At 36.0% G+C, this 21,408-nt stretch overlaps 1 protein-coding gene and 1 long non-coding RNA gene across 2 annotated transcripts in view; both read left to right on the top strand.

Annotated features, from left to right (window-relative positions):
• LOC102810039 (RING finger protein 17-like) overlaps nucleotides 1–21,408 on the top strand; it is an 85,333-nt gene that overhangs the window by 2,799 nt on the left and 61,126 nt on the right. Inside the window, exons 3-12 of the mRNA XM_085505178.1 lie at nucleotides 75–163; nucleotides 609–712; nucleotides 2,454–2,613; nucleotides 6,658–6,799; nucleotides 7,791–7,871; nucleotides 8,344–8,444; nucleotides 8,908–9,023; nucleotides 11,643–11,847; nucleotides 14,272–14,372; nucleotides 15,288–15,422. Of these exons, the coding sequence (XP_085361304.1) occupies nucleotides 75–163; nucleotides 609–712; nucleotides 2,454–2,613; nucleotides 6,658–6,799; nucleotides 7,791–7,871; nucleotides 8,344–8,444; nucleotides 8,908–9,023; nucleotides 11,643–11,847; nucleotides 14,272–14,372; nucleotides 15,288–15,422 (1,234 nt within the window). The remainder of the gene's footprint in view (nucleotides 1–74; nucleotides 164–608; nucleotides 713–2,453; nucleotides 2,614–6,657; nucleotides 6,800–7,790; nucleotides 7,872–8,343; nucleotides 8,445–8,907; nucleotides 9,024–11,642; nucleotides 11,848–14,271; nucleotides 14,373–15,287; nucleotides 15,423–21,408) is intronic.
• Nucleotides 15,723–20,931, top strand: LOC146736173 (uncharacterized). The gene is made up of 2 exons (XR_014931010.1): nucleotides 15,723–15,792; nucleotides 20,702–20,931. It is a non-coding gene; the product is annotated as an uncharacterized LOC146736173 (long non-coding RNA).

Raw genomic sequence — 21,408 nt, 5'->3', positions numbered from 1 at the left:
AAGTTGTACTACATTTATAAAATTTGCAATTTTTGAATGGTAGTTTATTCATCTACATGTCCCTGCTTTTTCAGTCTGTTACAGTTGTCGGCGAACATGGGATATTTCCGGATATTTATGTTCTTGGATTGCTGTCGTTAAATAGAAAGCTATCAATGGATGGGTATGTAGTTTCTGTACTTTTCTTCTCTTTCTATTTCTGATGCACATTATCCTTGACATCCTCTCTCCAAAAGTAGCCATTCTCTTCAGTGTCAATGAGACTATCGGTACACTCTTGTATCATATAAGAGCAATGCTGATAATGTGTGAGCTTCTTGTTTTGTGAGCATATTGATGTTTGAACAATAACAAATCAAGTATTTATAAGGTAAGGAATTGCAACTAGTTGTGATGTATGCTGAAGATCTTGTTATGAAATAACATTAATCTCAAGAAGTCCATTTGATATACACTGTACTCAAAATTTACATCCTGAGTTGGAAGTCCATCTAAAGTTTTCCTATACTTTGTAGCACATATACTCTCACGAATTTATCGTTAGGAATTCATGAAAGTATGATTGAGCTCTTTGTTTTCCTCAATGTCATAATTTATTTTATTGCTAGGGCTGAGTTGGCAATGATAGGTCGTATTGGCTTTACCGCATCCAAAAATGGGGTAAGAAAAAAGAAAAAATTCAAGAAGAGAGAACAAAGTGCTGCGGCTGAAGGTAATTGGAGGATAATTTGTAAACAATATATAAACTTTCACTCATTATTTTGTTGACAATGTTCCATACATCAACTGAGTGTCACTCACTAAAATATATTGATATAAAACCATGACTAGTCATACTGTAAATTAGTCTTCAAAATATTTTACAAAGGGTTGATTGTTTTATACTTCACCATTTATAAAATTTGTTGCATCAATAATGCAATATTATTGCTATAATAAAACACTATAGAACTTTCACTGATTGAAACTTGTGCTATGATTGATTTCTGAAGACATTTATGAAATAATATAAAATAAATGTTGATACTTTGTTACAAGAGTCTAATTTATATCAGCTATATTTATTTTTGCTGAAAATAATATTTTAGCTTTCAGTATGCATGTGAAAATGTGTACAGATTCATGACGGCCATTGTAAACTAGGAGAGTTGTATAAACTGGTATCTGTTGTAAACCAGGAAACTTGTAATAACTGGCGCCCATTTACACCGAGAAACTTGTGAAAACTGGCACCCACTGTAAACCAGGAAACTTGTAATAACTGGTGGCCATTGTAAACCAGGAAACTTGTAATAACTGGCACCTATTTACACTGAGAAACTTGTGAAAACTGGCGCCCATTGTAAACCAGGAAACTTGTAATAACTGGCGCCCATTGTAAACCAGGAAACTTGTAATAACTGGCGCCCATTGTAAACCAGGAAACTTGTTAAAACTGGCACCCACTGTAAACAAGGAAACTTTTAAAAACTGGTGCCCATTGTAAACCAGGAAACTTGTAATAACTGGCGCCCATTTACAACGAGAAACTTGTGAAACTGGCACCCACTGTAAACCAAGAAACTTTCAAAAACTGGGGCCCATTGTAAACCAGGAAACTTGTAATAACTGGCGCCCATTTACACCAAGAAACTTGTGAAAACTGGCACCCACTGTAAACCAGGAAACTTGTAATAACTGGTGGCCATTGTAAACCAGAAAACTTTTAATAACTGGCACCCATTTACACCGAGAAACTTTTGAAAACTGGCACCCACTGTAAACCAGGAAACTTGTAATAACTGGTGGCCATTGTAAACCAGAAAACTTTTAATAACTGGCACCCATTTACACAGAGAAACTTGTGAAAACTGGCACCCACTGTAAACCAGGAAACTTGTAATAACTGGTGGCCATTGTAAACCAGGAAACTTGTAATAACTGGTGCCCATTTACACCGAGAAACTTGTGAAAACTGGCACCCACTGTAAACCAGGAAATTTTAAAATTGAATGGTGCCCATTTATCCCGAGAAACTTGTGAAAACTGGCACCCACTGTAAACCAGGAAATTTTAAAAAACTGGTGCCCATTGTAAACCAGGTAAACTTGTCTAAACAGATAAACATTCTGTCTGAACCCATTGTAACATCGGTAGCTGTATTAACTAAGTATTATTGGTGTCCAGTTTAGACTGAAAAGAAAAATATCGCCGTTTCTCATCTCCATGCGCATCATTTTGAACTATGCGTCACAAACTTTTTTTTTCCTCCTTCTAAAGCATTAAAAAATGCGCTTGTACTCGCACTTGTCTCAAATTTCCCCCATTTTAGCTCAGTATTCAAAAAAAAAAAAAAAAAATCGTCTCGCCACCTCGTTTTAAAATTTCTATGAAATGAGAAACAGAGAATTTTTTTTTTTCTGGGCTTAGGTTGGTTTGACTCTTACCTATTGTGTAACTGTGTATTATTTCAGGAGTGTCACCAGATGACATGTGTGATGAGTGTGGTAAGAAAGCAGCCACAGCACACTGTATCAAATGTGAATGTAACATGTGTGGAGTATGTTTTGATAAAGTACACCATGCATCTAAGATACTCATGAAACATCAAGCTTTTCCACTGAATAAAGTAACGTAAGTATCATGTGGTGTTATGTTTCTTTTGTTACAAGTACACTTAATAAATATGAGCATTTTTTTTTTCGCAATTGAGGGCCAAATTTGAAAAATTTATGATCATTAAAAATATGCTTCAGCTGTTAATTAAATGTTAACACATCACCTGCCAATGCTGTTACTGTAAAATGACAATTTTCACTGGATTTAAATTTCGCTGATTTACCATTTCAGGCATATTCAGTGGGTTTTAAATTCACAATTTTATCATTTAGATAATGTGTTCTACCGTAAAATTCCTAAATACTCCTATTTAATGTAATATATATTTATTTTCTTATTTTTTTTGATAACGAAAAGTATATTCTAAAAGAAGTAAAAACAAAAACGAATGCATTCTTAGTAGAAAATGATCACGGTAACTATCATGCTGCGTTTCACACAGGTGAATAACTTACTTGTTTTCAAAGTGTTACAATTGCTGATTATTACTCAGTAGTGATTACAATAACGTACAAAAAATAAATTTGTTGAATTGTTGTGAAAATTCAACTTAGTTTCACCGCAAGCGAATGATTTCGGTCACATATAAACGCTCGATCCGATACGATATCTGCCATGTTTGTTAAAATATCTTTAGTGACTTGAAACTGTTTTTTGACCTGATAGGTCAAGTCGCTAATTAACCAATCGAAACGCTGGATGGTGCCAACGTGATTAAATTACCATAGCTCATTTAAATATGTTGTTCAGCGACCTCATGATAAACGAAACACAGAAGAGATTTACCGTTGTTGTAATGCGATCGTTTGGCTTTGATTTTGATGGGAAAACGGCATGATTTTTTTTCAATCAAGAAATTAGTTGTTTTCGAAAGATAAGCTGAGCATTGAAGAAGAATTTAACACTTTTGACGATAATAACAGCTCATTGTCGAAACGCAGTTTACCCATTCACGCTACCCACAATAAACCTGTACTCTGGAATAAGCGTCGATGACTACGGAAAACCTAAATTAGACTCTAATCTAAGCGTCGGGAATCATTGAGATGTTTGAAAAATTACAGTACAGTTCTCGCGGAAGCTTTGGCTTCACTTCAGCTTCACCTTCGCTTCAGCATCGCATCATTATGGCATTGTTATGGCTTCAGCATCGCATCAATGTCGCGACATTAAAAAGTTAGGCGGTTATCGCTTCGCTTCATTGTGGCCTCATTATGGCGACAATGTGGCATCAGCATCGCTTCATCAAACAAAGAAGTACAGAACTCATTTCGCCCAACCTCTCGCCCGCTTCCGCTTTTCAATCACTCGCTTTTGCGACCGCTTGTTGAATTTCCGCTTTATTTTCGACTGTGCAAAAATTCGGACTAGTAACAATTTTCTGGTTTTCATAGATCACGGTTACTAGTTTAGTAACCGTGCATAGATGTTAAACAACCGTCAAAAGTTCAAATACTTTTTGTTTTAACTATCTATAATTATATGCACGCAATCTGACCCTTTGACCTAGATTTGGCTGGGATTGACTATTTTATTTTAAACAATATTCTGACATGACGCACTGCTACAAAATGTATTTCAACAGAAGTACGACATGGTTGTCCGGGTTTCTTTTCCTGACTGTGTTGAGTTTACGATTTGTATAATTATTGTTATTTCCCCCAAGGAGAACACAAGCCGAAGGACCATGAAGCTAAATAGAAGTCCCACGCATGGACTGAGTGAAAGAAAATATTTCTAAGGCTAAAATAAAACCTAATATTTCTTTGTGTATTTGTCAATTTTGCATATATTTGTTGTGACAGTATGTTCGTAAATATCTGGAAAAATCTCGTCTTTCGTTAATAATTTCATTTGTTTGAAATGTCTACCGACCGTGTCCCGATAATTTGTTTGGAATATCGATCCCAGTTGGTTTCTCCAAACGGTCCCGACGTCCATTATTCAATACAATCAGCATTTATTTATCGTAATTCATGGGGATCATGTCCCGTAATTTGCGGGCTGTAAAACCAAATAATTAAACAAGTACTATTTATTATATATATTTTTTACCTCGTGAAACTACAACCATGGAATTATAAACCCCTTTATAGTTCCATGCTACAACACAGCGTAGAGTTGTCGCAGTGAAACAGTCGCCTTGAAATCGATGGAACTTCAATTATCCATTTCTCGCCTTGAAATAAAATTAAAAAAATCGAAGAGCATCGGGGGATATATTATTAACCAGTCTTACCAATCGCTAGCTTTATTTTATTTAAATCCATAAAATTCACGAGTTTTTCGACATTTGTTGGCAACTTCCGCGCTAAAAATGGCTGAAAATGTGGGTGTGGTTCTCTCGCAAAGTCCCGTTGATAATACGGACAAATATGGTTCTGTGACCCAGGTCGTGCTCCGATCAGGTGACTTTCAGCAAATCAATGATGTTGTAACAAAGTATATTTGACGCTAATTGAAGGGTCGTCGTACCGTCCAATCTCCAGTGTCGATTCACTGTGCTGTGACAGGCTTCACAATCATTCACTGAAAAACATCGGTATATTTTGACAAACGGCTGGGATTTGACCTCAGTTCAAAAAAAAAAAAACTGGGCTGAGATGCAAATCAGTTTTGCAAGTTGAGAAATATGGTAAACCAGATTGGGGTCGATGATATTCAGTATCGAAGGACTTCCGTGTGTATGAGTTTCAAATTGTTCATCGACTGGTCACCAAATATTTACGGCTACAACTAAATGAACACTTTTTTTCTGAAGCCCAATAAATTATTTCTGCATGTCAAGTGCTTTTCAATTTTTTACCAGGCCTGTGGCTCGTTTTTATTCGAAAATATTTTTTTGTGAGAATACTTTTAAAGTACGTATAGATCGAGCTCAGGTCACTGATCGTGATTTAATTTTGAAAATTGGATGTAAAATTTTACCAGACCGACGCCACCACAACCATCCAATCATAGTTGGAAATTTACGCACTTGTTTTGGAACTTTGTATCAAGATGGCAGGCGACAACGCCAAGCACCCAGGCGGCGTACGCATGTTTTGCTTGTATTAGTAGTCCGGGCATGGGATCGGACTCGGCTAAAACTAAACGATCGAAACACAGAAATATACCACCAAAATGAGGAATCTGAATCTGTTCTCTTACCAGCAAATAAAATGAACGAAAATAAGGTAATTTTATAACAAGAACAGTTTCATTTTGTATAGCAAATTGTGTTGTTTCCGAACGACGATTGCATCGTGTGATTTAAATTTATCACGATTTTCCTTGCAGTCAATATGACACTCGTCACCTTGCAGATTGCAATGTACTTCACATAGTTTTTGGTACCCAATACTCGCAACATTAAATAATAAAACAAGATATCTGTTTAAAATGTCATTTTACTCTTGGTCATATTATTTTATTCCCCTTACTGCTTTGAATTTTAAATCGATTACATATCGAACTTCTATACATGTGTTTTTCTCTACTGCCTTTCCATGTGAAAATAATGAGGTCATACTCATGTCACAATACTTTGAAGCTGATGCCATGTTGATGCCATGAGACTGCGAAGCTGAGGCCACGATGATGCCACAAAATAAGAGAGGCGAACACAGCTTCAATTTTTCAATGACGCGAAGCTGATGCCACAATGATGCGATGCTGAGGCGACAATGAAGCCATGCGTAGGCGACAATGATGCCACAAAAGCCAAAGCTTCCGCGAGAACTGTACTGTATGCCTTAATTTAAAATTAAATGGTATATTATATTGCAGGCTTTTTCCTGGGATAAAAACTTGTCAATTTCCACATGAAACAATGTCTCAAGTTAGGGGTGCAGCTTCTATTAAAGCTGCGGCCTCAAATATGATTTTTACGGTATGCTAAATTTTACATATTCACTGGGTTTTAATTTAGCTCATTTTCCAGTCAGCGAAATAAGCAAAATTAAAACCCAGTGAATGATTAATCCTTTTACAGTATTTACTGTTCTATGAAGGCTTTCAGCTGGCAATGTGGTCTTAGTTGGCCACACATTAAACTGTTGATTGTGCATTCTTTTTCAGTGGTACAGTGCCTTTAATTTGTCCTGAGCATGATGATAAAAAGATTGACCTGTACTGTGACGACTGTGAGAAGGCAATTTGTACTCACTGTGTTCTCTTTGGTGAACACAAACCACATAATTATATGTCATTGGAAGAGAAGGTAAGGGACACCCAATTGTAATTGTAGTGCAATGATTGTCAACTAGTGGCCATTTTGTTTTAACAAATGCTCTTCCAGAGACATATCTAAGACATACCTTGACTGCTGATGTCAAAACTTTATATATAATCATACATCATATCACACTTGTGCACATGTATTCGTTTTGTGTCAGATTCAAGATGGCCAACTAGTGGCCATTTTGTTTTAACAAATGCTCTTCCAGAGACATATCTAAGACATACCTTGACTGCTGATGTTAAAACTTTATATATAATCATACATCATATCACACTTGTGCGCATACATTCGTTTTGTGTCCGATTCAAGATAAAAAATCATCAAAATCAAACATTTCTGCCTTTCCAGAACCAGATTTTGGTCATGTATTTTTTCCGTTCAAACTTGGTACATATTTGGCAATAAGGGACACTGATTGTTTTCTGATCGGTTTAAAAATAACAGACAAGTGGCAATTTTTTTTTAATGAGCATGTTCAAACTTTATATCATACATCATGTCGCACATGTGTATATTTAAGATGGCCAAATTTCAGTTTTAATGTTTAAAAATTCATAAAAATCAAGCATTTCTGCTATTCCAGGTCTGGATTCCAGTCATGCATAGACAGATTTTGTACAATGAACTTTATAGAATCATAATACTTGTCACTTAGTTTGACAGATCTGACTCAAAATGTCTGACTGGCCATTATGTTTTAGTGAGTGTGGTTTTGGAGCCATATCTGACCTTCTCGGTTAACGTACAAAGTTTATATATCTATTAAAGCAGGGCAGTCGTCACCTACACATGCGTCAAGTGGTCATAGCGTGTCATTGTTTACAAACAATCGTCTACCCATGATCCTTTGCATTCTTTGCGTGTGTTATCATCGCTTGGGACTCAATTCCTGCGTGTGCGCATGTGACAACCCTCCCGCTTTAAACTCTAGAACTCACAGGGACTGTGTATTGCAATTACTTGTTTTCAGAACAAAGAGGTTGCTGTTAACATCGAACCAGCAGTGCAAGTTGCTATGGATACTATAGAAAAGTTGAAATCAGCTGATAAGGTATGATGTTTATTGCGAGTTCCACCAATCATGGCCTTGTAACTATATTGGCCAGTAACTTTTCATAAAACATTTTCTTCACAATGGGATACATTGTCTATGAGGGAAGTTGCCCAGCCCTTTAATGAAAGTCATTTTCAGAATAGCTAATAGCTAATTTGCTGTCAACATTTCAGTGAATACAGGCATGCTTTCCCTATGATAAATTGAAACAACCTTGTTTGTATTTGTGTTCATATGCTAGTTAATTCACTACAGGAACAAACAACAAAACATCTAAAGGACGGACAAGTTGTTTACTTATTGCTTTAGGTAGACCTTCCATTTAATATTTAAAATTTGACTAGTTCTTTTTAGCCAATCAAGGAACACTTAAGTTTGACGACCGCTCATTTTTCAACCTTGGACAGATTTGAATTTGCAAATATTTTTTAATGTTTTGTTGAAAATGTGTATGCACTCTTGTTTATAGGTGTTGTCAAATGCTATCCCTGAAGTGAAACATCACATATCTACACTTACACAGGAGATTAGAACACATTTCAGAACATTACATGGCATCTTACAAATCAGGTAACAAGTGATACTAATCTGTATTGATGTGGTATGCAATCTATGAGCTGGACTAGTATATGTTGTCAAAATTAGACTTCAGAATGTGCTGTGTGTATTCTCTCAAATGAACATCATGTGTAATAAAAAGTATTTCATGGCCACATTCTATTTTTTCATAATTTCGCATAATTTCATTCATTTTCTCATTTTTAACGAATTACAAATTAACTGATATAAATGTTCAATGCATTGTCAATTGAGAGTATGCTAGTTATGAGATTTATACTCTCTCAAATTCTCATTCTGAATATAATGCTTTTTGGGATTCGTTATTGTTATTATAATCTCGTAATATATATTAATATATATATCATTTTTGATATTTTACTATATAACAAGTGTCTTGACACGTAAAATTATTGCATTCTATGTATATTATGTTAAACATTTTGTATTTTAATTATTATATTCTGTATGCTAGGGAACAGATTTTAATAGAAGAGCTGGAAAAATCTAGTAATGAGAAAATTGAGCCATTAGTTGAGATGAAAGATACAGTTATGATGAATATCAAGAAACTAAATATGATTGTTAAAGGTATGTTGTTTTTCCTGGCAAGATTTCGCTAAAAAATGTAGTGGTGAGAATTTGATTAAAAGAACATATACAGGTGGGAATTTGATCCATTCTTTAACCTTGCTTGGTCTACTTAGTTATAAAATTACATTTATAATAGAAAATGTCACCTACTACAATTATCATCGGCCTGGACTTGAAAACAGTCTCTTGTTTATTTTTTGGTGTTTTTTTTCAAAAAAATAAAATATGGGAGTGTATAAATGCCGAAAAACCAGTTGATGTGGAATAAACAAGAGACTTGCAATGGTTCTCTTGATAATAATATTAATGAGCATTTCAATACTGTCACAAATTTAATGGACGGAGCATGGATACATACAAGTTTACATTCTTTCAAGATTGCCATGAATAGCGGGCAAATGATTGCTAGCACACCGACAAAAAAAAAAAGCTTCACAACTGTCATATCACCAGGAGCCCCTGGAATGCATTTGTATTGTGTGTTGCGTCAAAGATGAAAAATTGGATAATCCTAGAAGACTATTCAAAGCTGGCCAGAAGATGCTTGCCTGTCAAGAAATTGAGTTGCTAGCTGGTGATTTGATAGACCGACACTCAAAACACTCACACAAACAACTACCATATTATATCTATTTAGCAACATTTGCACTGATGTAAATTACAGAGGTGTTTCTATAGACAAAATAAGTAATATTTTTATTTTTAATCATTCTGAATCAGTGTTTTGGTTTATATGTGCTTCTATTCATGAAAAAATGCCGTACTACAACAAAATGTTTAATACTAGTATATAATTATATAGTATATACAGTCAAACCTGTGTTAACGACCACCTGTGCAGTGCGGCCACCTGCTCATAGCGACCACCTTAGTACAGTCCCATCGCAATTTACACGTTAAAGACACTGGGTATAGCGACCACCTGTCCAACGCGACCAGCGACCACCCTATTGTAGACCTATTCACACTTTAACCTTTGTATAACGACCACCAACATTTCCATCAGACTGTCTCAGCAAAAAGACAATAGCTACTTGCGAATCGCTAACAGGAAAGTGGCCAAATGTTACGTTCAGATTACCGAGTACGCAATCTTTAGGGCTAATAGACAGGGGTGACCATTGCAACTTGGTTTGTGAAGTTGCGAAAAAGTAAAAAAAAAAGTTGAATATCATCTGAATGTAACGTTTGGAGACTGGAAAGATGTAAACAACAAATTAAAACAGTTTCATTCAAAGTTTGAAATGAAAAACTAGCTTGTTTCCGATCGGTACCCCCGGTATACTATCGATCCCCAGCCGGCCAGCGGCACTTCTGTGGACTGTCTCGCACATGAAGAGCAAATTCCCCCCGTCTCGAAAACAAGAAAAATGAACCAGTTTTATTAAATGAGAGATGTTTTATGTACCTTGTCGACATGAAATATCCAAACAAAATAATAAAACATTCGTTTATTTCGTTTTCATCGCGGGATTGCAAAATCCGACCTATTTTGGCCGCCATGTTGTTTATTGTTGATCGTTATAAATTATGCTAATGAAGCTAGCGCATGGGCAAAACGTATTGTTACTGAGGGGTCATCTCGGGGTTATTCTCAACGAAAGATGTTTTCTATTTTGATCCTCTTTTTTTTATAAACGGTAATATCAATAATTCGCAATCGAGAAATGTCGTTTGGGCAGTTTTGACACGTCGATGCTTGCAACAAATAACTGTAAAATTGCGTGTACCATCACCGTGTTTCATTTCCGGTTCGTTTGACTTTCTGATTCAACACCGAGAGTTGGAGCAATCGTTATGAGTTTGGTCAATTTTGTTTATTACCAATGCTTCTTCATTTTTAATGCTTGTTTGTTTTTTCAATCACGGCAACTTTGCCTGTGCATTTTATGGGACTGATTACCACCTGTGATGGAATATGTGTAAGAGACTGGGGAATAAGACTGCTTGGCGAGAGTGTGAAAGTCTGAGCTGAAACGCCAATGCGACCGATCGTTGACAATCGTTCTTATGCGTTAAATACACCAATGAATCCATGGGCAGAATCACTTGGCTTCAGTGAATTTACATGATATAATTTGTAGTAAAAAAGTAAAGCTGTAATTATCCAGATGAAAATGAGTGACTTTTATTAAAAAAGACCTATTCATTGTAGGTTTGTTTTTATGTATTGCTTATGATCTCCCTTAAATTTCCGGCCCTAATTAATATTCATGATTAAATGAATAAATTAGGCCACCTCCATATAAAGACCACCTGTCTATAAAGGACAGTTTGGCTCAGTCCACTGACTGTCCTTTATAGACAGGTTTGACTGTATATATATATATCAGTCAGGTTAGGTTGAACTGACTTACTACGAGTAAAATGTAACCTTCTTCTACCTGCTTCATAGCCCTGTTGTCCAAGCGATTGAGCAATGAGCAATAGGCAACTCACCAACCCGCATTGAACTAGCGTGGTGAGTTACGGTTCAACCCCACAACATAATGAAGCTATTGTGGAGGCCACCCGCCAGCAGTAACGGGAAAGGCTGAGACGATGATGATGATAATTATGTAAATTTTTGATAATTACTGAAATGTTAACATGCCATATTGTGTTTCTTCTCTGTAGATGTACACAAGGCTAAAAAGAGTAATCGAAAGCTGATCATGAATGCTACAGAAATGATAACACAGCTGTCGAGTGCTAGAGAGCTTCCCTGTTACGTTGTAGCTACTGAAGAGAATTCTGATGAACGAGACTTTGATGTTAAATTTGACCAACTTGTTAGTACTCTCATGACTCATGGAAGAATAGAATGCAGAACTACACCACGGTAATTAGCTCCAAAAATGCTTAGTGTCGGTCGTTTAGTTGTGTCATGTTCAATATAGCTCCCATGTGAAATGCTTTGTTTAAACAAAATTTGAACTTGTGATGCTTTTGAACTTGTGACACCCTTTCATTGATATTGGCGGTTTCTGATGAAAGTCTTTTTGAATAATGACTGCTGTTATTCCTGTTCTAATTTAGCTTCCATTACACAGAGCACCAGGCCAACTTAGGTTGTCTTTGTGAGCACAAATCTTATTGGCTGACAAAATAGTGCACCGACAGGTCAACTTGTCTTTGTGAGCACAAATCTTATTGGCTGAGTGCACCTACAAGGTCAACTTGCCTTTGTGAGCACAAATCTTATTGGCTGACAAAATAGTGCACCTACAAGGCCAACTTGTCTTTGTGAGCACAAATCTTATTGGCTGACAAAATAGTGCACCTACAAGGCCAACTTGTCTTTGTGAGCACAAATCTTATTGGCTGACAACATAGTGCACCTACAAGATCAACTTGCCTTTGTGAGCACAAATCTTATTGGCTGACAACATAGTGCACCTACAAGGCCAACTTGTCTTTGTGAGCACAAATCTTATTGGCTGACAAAATAGTGCACCTACAAGGCCAACTTGTCTTTGTGAGCACAAATCTTATTGGCTGACAAAATAGTGCACCGACAGGCCAACTTGCCTTTGTGAGCACAAATCTTATTGGCTGACAACATAGTGCACCTACAAGGCCAACTTGTCTTTGTGAGCACAAATCTTATTGGCTGACAAAATAGTGCACCGACAGGCCAACTTGCCTTTGTGAGCACAAATCTTATTGGCTGACAACATAGTGCACCTACAGGCCAACTTGTCTTTGTGAGCACAAATCTTATTGGCTGACAACATAGTGCACCTACAGGCCAACTTGTCTTTGTGAGCACAAATCTTATTGGCTGACAACATAGTGCACCTACAGGCCAACTTGTCTTTGTGAGCACAAATCTTATTGGCTGACAACATAGTGCACCTACAGGCCAACTTGTCTTTGTGAGCACAAATCTTATTGGCTGACAAAATAGTGCACTGACAGGCCAACTTGTCTTTGTGAGCACAAATCTTATTGGCTGACAACATAGTGCACCTACAGGCCAACTTGTCTTTGTGAGCACAAATCTTATTGGCTGACAAAATAGTGCACCGACAGGCCAACTTGTCTTTGTGAGCACAAATCTTATTGGCTGACAACATAGTGCACCGACAGGCCAACTTGTCTTTGTGAGCACAAATCTTATTGGCTGACAACATAGTGCACCTACAGGCCAACTTGTCTTTGTGAGCACAAATCTTATTGGCTGACAAAACAGTGCACCTACAGGCCAACTTGTCTTTGTGAGCACAAATCTTATTGGCTGACAACATAGTGCACCTACAGGCCAACTTGTCTTTGTGAGCACAAATCTTATTGGCTGACAACATAGTGCACCTACAGGCCAACTTGTCTTTGTGAGCACAAATCTTATTGGCTGACAACATAGTGCACCTACAAGGCCAACTTGTCTTTGTGAGCACAAATCTTATTGGCTGACAAAATAGTGCACCTACAAGGCCAACTTGTCTTTGTGAGCACAAATCTTATTGGCTGACAACATAGTGCACCTACAGGCCAACTTGTCTTTGTGAGCACAAATCTTATTGGCTGACAAAACAGTGCACCTACAGGCCAACTTGTCTTTGTGAGCACAAATCTTATTGGCTGACAAAACAGTGCACCTACAGGCCAACTTGTCTTTGTGAGCACAAATCTTATTGGCTGACAACATAGTGCACCGACAGGCCAACTTGTCTTTGTGAGCACAAATCTTATTGGCTGACAACATAGTGCACCGACAGGCCAACTTGTCTTTGTGAGCACAAATCTTATTGGCTGACAAAATAGTGCTCTGACAGGCCAACTTGTCTTTGTGAGCACAAATCTTATTGGCTGACAACATAGTGCACTGACAGGCCAACTTGTCTTTGTGAGCACAAATCTTATTGGCTGACAAAATAGTGCACTGACAAGCCAACTTGTCTTTGTGAGCACAAATCTTATTGGCTGACAAAACAGTGCACCTACAGGCCAACTTGTCTTTGTGAGCACAAATCTTATTGGCTGACAAAAAAGTGCACCGACAGGCCAACTTGTCTTTGTGAGCACAAATCTTATTGGCTGACAACATAGTGCACCGACAGGCCAACTTGTCTTTGTGAGCACAAATCTTATTGGCTGACAAAATAGTGCACTGACAAGCCAACTTGTCTTTGTGAGCACAAATCTTATTGGCTGACAACATAGTGCACTGACAGGCCAACTTGTATTTTTAATATTCTGAACAGTAATACCATTTCAGAATCTAGAAATTCAGCTTGAGTTCAATTCTTTCCTTTATTTGTAGTTACGAGTTGAAGTCGTCAAGCGAGTTGCCAGGTGATTGGTTACCGCCACCATTGTTGTTACAGCAGTTAGAAGACAATGAGGATATAAGAAGTTTGGCAGGTAGATTATTAGGATTTGTATAATATTAAACTATTAAGTTTTCGTTGGTAGTAAATTTTGTGATTTGATGTTTTATCATAATGATGTTTTTTGATGTTCATGAAATGAAAATTTTATGTAAGTCACTTTGACTTTATGCCTTTAGAAATCCAGTGAAATATTTACTGCTACTAAAGATTTTCATCTACTGATAATTTGTACAATAGTAAAAGTACCAAACAAGATATATTTACAAAGACATATTTTGTATAAATTGACTGCTTTTTCATGCATTTTTTACCTTGCCCGTAACATCAAAGATGGAAGGGAAAGGTATATTAAGGGAATTATTTCTGTCAGTTGTTGTTGTCGTCGTCGTTATTGTGTTTTTGTAATAGTTCTATCATGCATCATGGGATACATATGTATGTTGATTTCTTCATGATCAAATTCAAGAAGATTGAATAACACCATTTATGTGATAAAAATTCATCAAAATCGAGCGTTTCTGCCATTCTGGAATCAAATATTAGTCTACTCAGATTCAAAATGATTGATTGGCATATACTGTTTCTTTTATTCCGAAGCCAAATCTTGGATGGATTTTCTTTAAATTGGTGCATACATCGGACATATACAGGACCTTTATGCACATAAATTTTTGTTCCGGTTCATATTCAAAATAACCAACCAACAGTCATTTTGTTTTAATGAATATTAATATCTGACATATGGTGACTCCCTATATTGTATTTGCTCTATTAGTAGCATGTACTTGTGTGTAATTTACAGTAGTGTTTTTTATGGTCAGAATAAGTAATTATAGATTCAGTACAAAACAATAGAACAAATAACTTATTAGAGATTCACGCACCTGCCACAAATAGTCTAAGAGTTCTCACATATGCAATATTAATTTGTAACATTTTCTTTCAGATTCAGAGAAAGCAGAGACTGAATCCATTCGTTCTGATAGTACTACATTAAGTAGCAAGTCTCGCAGTACAACTAAAACATCACCGATCTCAAAAATTGCAAAAAAGCTTGTCAGAAACTCTCAATGTTCTCCACGTAAGTATTAATATTTCTTTTATGATAATCTGGCCACATTTAAATTTCTCTAAAAATAACAAACTTAATTTTTTTAGCCCCCGGGCGGGGGGGTATTAATTTGGGTCGTGTCTGTGCACATCAAGTTATTTTTTCGATTCTTCAAAGTTTCACTGTGTTTTTCCTTGATTTTTAACATATTTCCTTCAAAACTACTGGAAAATCCGACCTTTCCCAAAATTACCCGAGTTTAATCCGAGTTTTGATGATGCTTACGCAGTTCTCGTCTCGGTGGAAATCAGTCATTTTTGTGAGGATATTGTATCCCGGAATTGTATCTTTATTTGTGCAACGCTTATATGGACAAAATTGTGTCTCGTCAATTTCAAAGGTAAGCACCTGTGCTTGTTATGGTATTTATACACTTTGTATTATCGTTTGTGTCTTGGGTTTGGTGATCGTGAGAAAATATTGCTAACCTGGTGAGAGTTTCGCCAGAAAAACTGCCTTTTTATTATTGTAGGAACTGATTATGTATTGTGTAAATTGAAAGTTTACCTCGTGATTTAAGAGGTTTGCAGTGCTCTCACCGGGATTCAAACGTGGTGGTGTCGCCGCAATGCTGCTCTGAGACGCTTGCCAGACTCTGCCTCGCTCAAAATCATTATCGCCATGCTTGATTTTCGCAACATTTACATTTGTTTATGATTTCCACAGCTATTGTTCTATGAGATGCGTCCTCGCTGTTCATAAACAGCCATAAACAAGTTTAGTTTGGTCGGCATGTACTCATTGAAAGTGTTGGTTTATTTACGTAATCCACTGATCACGCAATAGGCGAAGTTAAAAATATGTCGCTACTCAGGAGAGCTTGCCCACAACGCTAAATGTCCCAATATAAACGTACCGGTACGTTTATTTTTTCCACAGAAAAATTCCAGCCGGTACATTTTTATTTGGGACGGTACGTTTATTTATTTTTCTAAATCGGGCTGATTAAAAAATAATCATGCCTTTTTCCCCATGAGAATCGAAGCCAAAAGATCGCACTAAAACATCGGTAAATCTGGTCTTCCGTGTTGCTTTCACCATGAGGTCGCTGAACTGTCATATTTAAATGCTTTATGGTAATTTGAGCACATGGGCACCATCCAGCATTTTGATTGGTTGATTAGCGACTTGACCTATCTGGTCAATAAACATGCCTCGTGGGCATGAATAACATGGCGGATATTGTCTCATCGAGCGTTAACATGTAACCAAAAACATTTGCTTACGATAAAACTAAGTTAAATTTTACTTGCATTTCATAACAATTCAACGAATTTATTTTTTGTACGTTAATATAATCACTACTGAGTACTAATCAACAATTACAACACTTCGAAAACAAGTAAGCTACCGTACCGTGATGATTTGCTACCAACAAAAAAATAATGCATAATAAATATAGTGACTATTTTTTGTTGTCATGTGAACAGTTTTTGACTCCCGTGTGCGAAGCACAAAAGGGAGTCTTTGCAGTTACCCTGTCTGTATGTATGTATGTATGTATGTATGTATGTATGTATGTATGTATGTCACTTTTTTTGTTCCACCGTTATCTCAAGAACCACTAATCAAATTTTCGTGAAACTTGGTACATAGATGCTCTGGGATGATGCGCAGAGTTGATTAGGTTTTGGTAAAAATCTATGAATATTAATTACCTAATTTGCATGATAATTAGCTGATTTTTAGCTGTTCCATGACTGTTCCACTGATATCTGAAGAACCACTCATTGGATTTTGATGAAACTTGGCACATGGATGCTCTGAAATAGTGCGCAGATTTGATTAGTTTTGGGTAAAAATCTATGAATATTAATTACCTAATTTGAATGATAATTAACTGATTTCAAGCTGTTCCATGACTTTTCCACTGATCTTTGAAGAACCACTCATTGGATTTTGATGAAACTTGGCACATGGATGCTCTGAACTAGTGCGCAGATTTGATTAGTTTGGGGTAAAAATCTATGAATATTAATTACCTAATTTGCATGATAATTAACTGATTTTAAGCAGTTCTATGACTGTTTCACTGATTTTTGAAGAACCACTCATTGGATTTCAATGAAACTTGGCACATGGATGCTCTGAACTAATGCGCAGATTTGATTATTTTTGGGTAAAAATCTGTTAATATTATTAATTACCTAATTTACATAATGATTAATCAATTTTCGGCTTTTCCATTGATATCTCAAGTACTAATCATAACATGTCAATAAAACTTGGTACATATATGTCATATGACACTGCACAGACCTGATAGTTTTTAGGGTAATATCAGTACATATTAATTACCTAATTTGCATAATTAATTAATTTTCAGCTTTTGATATTTCAAGTAGTAATGATCATGTTTCAATGAAACTTGATACATAGCTACTTGAGGACTGTGCAGAGACCTAATTAGTTTTTGGGTAAATATCTGTGCATATTAATCACCTTATTAGCATAATTAGTTATTATTCAGTATTTCACCTAATATCTCAAGTACTAATCATCACATTTCAATGAGACTTGCGACATAGATATTCTAGGACTGTGCAGAGACCTGATTAATTTTGGGATAAATAATTGTGCCTATTAATTACCTAATTTGCATAATTAGTTAATTTTTTGCTGTTCTATGGCTGTTGCACTGATGTCTAAAAGCCACTCATTGGATTTCAATGAAACTTTTAAAGAGTACCCATCACATTTCAATGAACCTAGGACTATACACCACATTAGTTTTTGGTAAATATTTATGCTTCTTAATCACCTAATTAATATAATTAATAAATACTGATATCTCAAGTATTGATCATCACATTTGAATAAAACTTGGTACATAAGTGCTCGAGGACAATAGACAGCCTGATTAATTTTGGGTTAAAATCTGTTCATATTAATTCTCTAATTAGCATAATAATTAATATTATTTTGGTACATTGTGCAGACCTTATTAGTTTTACACTTAAATCTGTTCATATTAGTTACCTAATTTGCATAATTAGTTTTCTGCGTTTCCATCAACATCTCAAGTTCAAGTAATTTTGAATTAATTTTTAACGTGTCTCCAATACTCTCAGCACACGGGAGTTCTTTCTAAGCTTTCTTTGATTTTGATTGACTGTAATTTTCCAACATTTCATGATGCCTATTGTAGAACCAAATTAGGGCCTTTCACTCCTCCTTGACGCCTATTTAAACGATTATACGGTATCTTGTCGCCAGCCACTAATGTCACACTAGATGAACTTGATTGATACTGCCGACCATTCCGTGCATTTTTATCGACGCATGACGGCACGCAAATCGAGAAAAGTATTGTCCTGCAACAATTTCGCGCAATACGTCACCACTATACAGTGACTGGTTTTAATTTTTATTCAACATTAAAACATACCGTTAAAGTCCTAATATAAACCGCATACGTAATAGTAACCGCACCCCCAATTCCGGCTTCGGGGTTAAAGAGTTCTTAACAAAAATTGAAAACTTGAAAAGTACCTATTACTAACCGCACCCCCAATTCAACAAGACCGTGACTGTCTTCATTGTTTCAACCAGCTGTTCCAAAACGGCATTGTTCCTAATCCTATTCTTTGTTTCGACAACATGCCTAAAAATATTCACACCTATTTATTGTTCAGCGGTGATAAGATGTCAGACAGGCAATGAAACTGCTTTTGTTCTGGCGGCGACCTCTGTCAATACTCTTTCTGAATACGTCTGTGTTTCGTAAGTTTTAGACAATGAGCTTTTATCACCGTAAAAATGTTAAACTGAGCATTGAAGAATAATTTATCTTTCGAAAACAAATAATTTCTTGATTTAAAAAAAAAATCATGCCGTTTTCCCATGGAAATCAAAGGAAAAAGATCGCACTACATTATCGGTAAATCTCTTCCGTGTTGCGTTCACCATGAGGTCGCTGAACTGTCATTAACATATTTAAATGAGCTATGTAATTTAGACACGTGGGCACCATCCAGCATTTTGATTGGTTAATTAGCGACTTGACCTATCCGGTCAATAATACGTCACGTGAGCATTCAAAAGCATGGCGGATATCGGTATCGGCTGTTTACATGTGACTGAAATCATTCGCTTACGGGGAAACTAAGTTGAATTTTACTTGCATTTTATAACAATTCAACGAATTTATTTTTCGTGCGTTATTGTAATCACTACTAAATAATAATCACCAATATCAACACTTCGAAAACAAGTAAGTTATTCACTTGAGACCAGCAGCATGGCCGGATCGAGCTACCGTTATGTGATCATTTGCTACTAAGCAGTGCATTCGTGTTTTTATTTGAAACTTCTGTTAGAATATACTTTTCGTTACCAAGAAAATTAAAAAAAATAAATGCATATTACATTAAAAATACTGAGTATTTTTTGTATCATGTAGAATTTTTTTTTTATTGTAATTTTTCAACATTTCGTAACGCCTATTTTAGAACCAAAATAAGGCCTTTCACTCTTCCCCGACGCCTATTCAAGAGATTGTACGGTGTATTGTTTGTTTTGTGCATGTGTTGTGGACAAAAAATTACCACGCCCATTTAGTGATTGCAATATGTACGTAATAGAAACCGCACCCCGAACTTGAGCTTTTGATCCCAATTTTTAAATTGATACATTGTAATATAAACCGCGGTTTATAATAGGACTTTAACGGTACTACAGTGAGTTGTTCTATGGTCGTATAAAAATAAAATAAACTACATTAAGATACAGTAAAGTTAACCAACTAAACAGAATGCTAAATAAAGCTAAATAATATTACAAACACATATAGAATCACAATAAACTTGTACGATACAGTACAATACAATACTCTAACTACTATTGCTAAGGAGTGGAAAATCACATTCACATTAGAGTCATAACTATGGAAAGAATATTTTTATATTTGGTGGAGCTGCTCATATATCATTTGCATACATTTTGTATGTATTGTGCAGTTTCCCAGCCAGTCTGACTCGAGTAGCGATTGGTTTGCTATTTCATTACATCTTGCAGCCTTTCAAACAGTATATTGCTAGACATGCATCAATTGTTGTCCATGTATATTCCTAATTGCTCAGTGTAAACTGCAATTTCTTTCTGGCTGGTATAAATATATTAAGTAATATGTTTTCGTACTGAAAAGACGGTACACAAATATCTTTTTTAATTAAATTTAACAGCTAATGGGAGCACATATGCTACAACCTCTGCTTACTTTTGACTAAATGTTTTTTTGTTTTTTTCAGGTGCAGAACCAGAATTTTTTTCTCAGAAAGCAAAGCCACTGAAACTGCATATATTACAAAAGCATACTATTCGCTGCATGTCTGACAATTGTATAAAATTTTGCAGGTCGTCTTTTTTTTCTTTGAGAAGTGCTGTCAACCAAAGCATAAATATGTGTTTCTCTGTACATAAAAGTTCAATTTCACACGATTTGTTAATATTACTGTATGATAATAAAAAATTGATAATATTTTTCAGGATTCTTGCACTTTATTTGTATCATTGTCATATGAGAAGTACTCTTGTCCTTATTTAGAGATATTGAAACTAATTCAGGGCCATAAACTACATGTAGATCTGTACATGAAGTACATATGGGAAGTAAAGTTGTTGACACAGGTAATGTACACCAAGGATCATTGCAGTTTCTCAGTTCCTCATCTGGTGCTAGTACTTGTATGACAAACGGTATCTTTGCCCTGTTACTGTCTAAAATATCAGAAGTTTTTCGCTGGAACAGTTCTGTGATTGACAGTGTTCTTGTATTAGGAATACAGTTGTACAAGGAAGTTTATCCAAACAGACACAACACTGACTCTTCAACATATTTGCAGATCTGATTTGCATACTTGCATGTCATTTTACCTGTTGTACTTGTTTGTTGCTCTCTGGTGTTCTTGCTGAGACCAGGATGGAGAGTGCTATAAACGTGAAAATGCCATAGAAA

The sequence above is a fragment of the Saccoglossus kowalevskii genome, chromosome 11 (assembly GCF_978046115.1).
Source record: "Saccoglossus kowalevskii chromosome 11, keSacKowa6.1, whole genome shotgun sequence".
Taxonomy (NCBI): Eukaryota; Metazoa; Hemichordata; class Enteropneusta; family Harrimaniidae; genus Saccoglossus; species Saccoglossus kowalevskii.
Note: the sequence above shows the minus strand (reverse complement) of the source record. Positions and strands in the feature narration are given on the sequence as shown.